The 1,385-nt window shown below is 41.2% G+C and overlaps 1 protein-coding gene across 2 annotated transcripts in view; it reads right to left on the reverse strand.

The window, feature by feature from the left end:
* The window catches only part of LOC131884347 (FMRFamide receptor-like), a 6,461-nt gene extending 5,599 nt beyond the window's left edge, over positions 1–862 (reverse strand). The window contains exon 1 of one of the 2 annotated variants that reach the window (XM_059232091.1): positions 387–862. In XM_059232091.1, coding sequence (XP_059088074.1) covers positions 387–799 — 413 coding nt within the window. In that variant the 5' untranslated portion in view covers positions 800–862. The remainder of the gene's footprint in view (positions 1–386) is intronic. The other variant, XM_059232090.1, reaches the window with a different exon arrangement.
* Positions 863–1,385: the final 523 nt, after the last annotated feature.

Consider the following 1,385-nt stretch of genomic DNA (forward strand, 5'->3'; position numbering starts at 1 on the left):
CCGGGGGAAAATACTGCTTGTTTGTTCATTCTTTTTTAATTCCATTGCATGTTGAGGATTACTTTTGGAGGGAGACTTTGTGGTGTTCCTCTGGAGCATTGGAGAATGTTCCTCGCTAAAATGCTGACAAGAGCCTGGGACTACGTATTCGAAGATTTGATTTTGGAGGCAAACTTTAGAACGACCTTATTTTTCTTCTCAACAGTGTATACGTACGACTGGAAGGCAAAGCTTAGCCATTGATTTGAAGACAGCCAGGATTCTGTTTTGGATCTCAAGGGAGAGGCTCAAAAATAGAGGAAAAATTTGTTGAAAGCAAATTGCTAGATTTGGAAATATTTACAGGAGCGAAGGCATTTACGTATGTAGTACGTAGTAGATTTTACCTTTCGATGGCGATAGCCATGGTGATGCATAGTGACGCCGAATAAGTGATGTTTTGTAGAGGGTAGATAAACTTTGGCCACAGAATCACATAGATGGGAGTGCTGTACGAGATGAGACCGAAAGCCTTTTTCAGTGAGTATTCGAGCACAGAGAACGCATTAAAGAGCGTATCAAAAGCACATAACACTAGAATAAGCTGATTAAAGACGTTTTTGAGACTGATCTTGGAAAGAACCACGCCAGTTAGAATATTTCCGATAATTCCAATCACTCCAGTCAATCCCAGAGACACTCCTTCCACCCAAAACACAATCGATTTCGAGGTCATCCACATTGGAGGAGACACGGAAGCGTTGAAGCAAAAAGAGTGCTCCATCGAACGGCCTTCCTCGTCTAACACTATGTTCGACATCGTGATGGAATAAGATTGGAACAAGCAGGGACACCAGGCAGGGAGACGAAGCTGGAAAAGGAATGACATGGGAACGGTTTAGAAGCAGGATTGGATTTGATCAGGAAGAGATGGGACTTCAGCCTCCCTGAATATTTGATCTGGGACAATTCCATTGATAAATGATGACATTCTCCTCGGATTGATCGATTTCAAAGATGACTGACTTTCAAATCAATAAAAGCAGGAGCTGAAAATGTGAACAGATTCTGCATCTGCATACGATTTCTTGCTTAATCTAATTGACCAAAAGCCTCTTTCTTACTCCAGAGGGATTTTACAAGAAGTAACCGAAGGGTCTTTGTGTACTATTAACCAAGGACACTAAAGCAAGGAAACGCCACTTTTTAGAGCCCCTGTATTAACCATCACAGAAAAAGTCAAAGAATGCGGTTTTCCATGCCAAGTCTCATCTCCTCTCCCCTTATTCCCTACATTCCACATTTTTGATGAACCATTTCCATGAATTATTTCTTAACACCACAAATGAACTTATTCACGTCATCAAACGTTCCAGTCAACCAAAATAAATGTGAAAGGAATTGGT

This window comes from Tigriopus californicus, chromosome 7, assembly GCF_007210705.1.
Source record: "Tigriopus californicus strain San Diego chromosome 7, Tcal_SD_v2.1, whole genome shotgun sequence".
NCBI lineage: Eukaryota > Metazoa > Arthropoda > Copepoda > Harpacticoida > Harpacticidae > Tigriopus > Tigriopus californicus.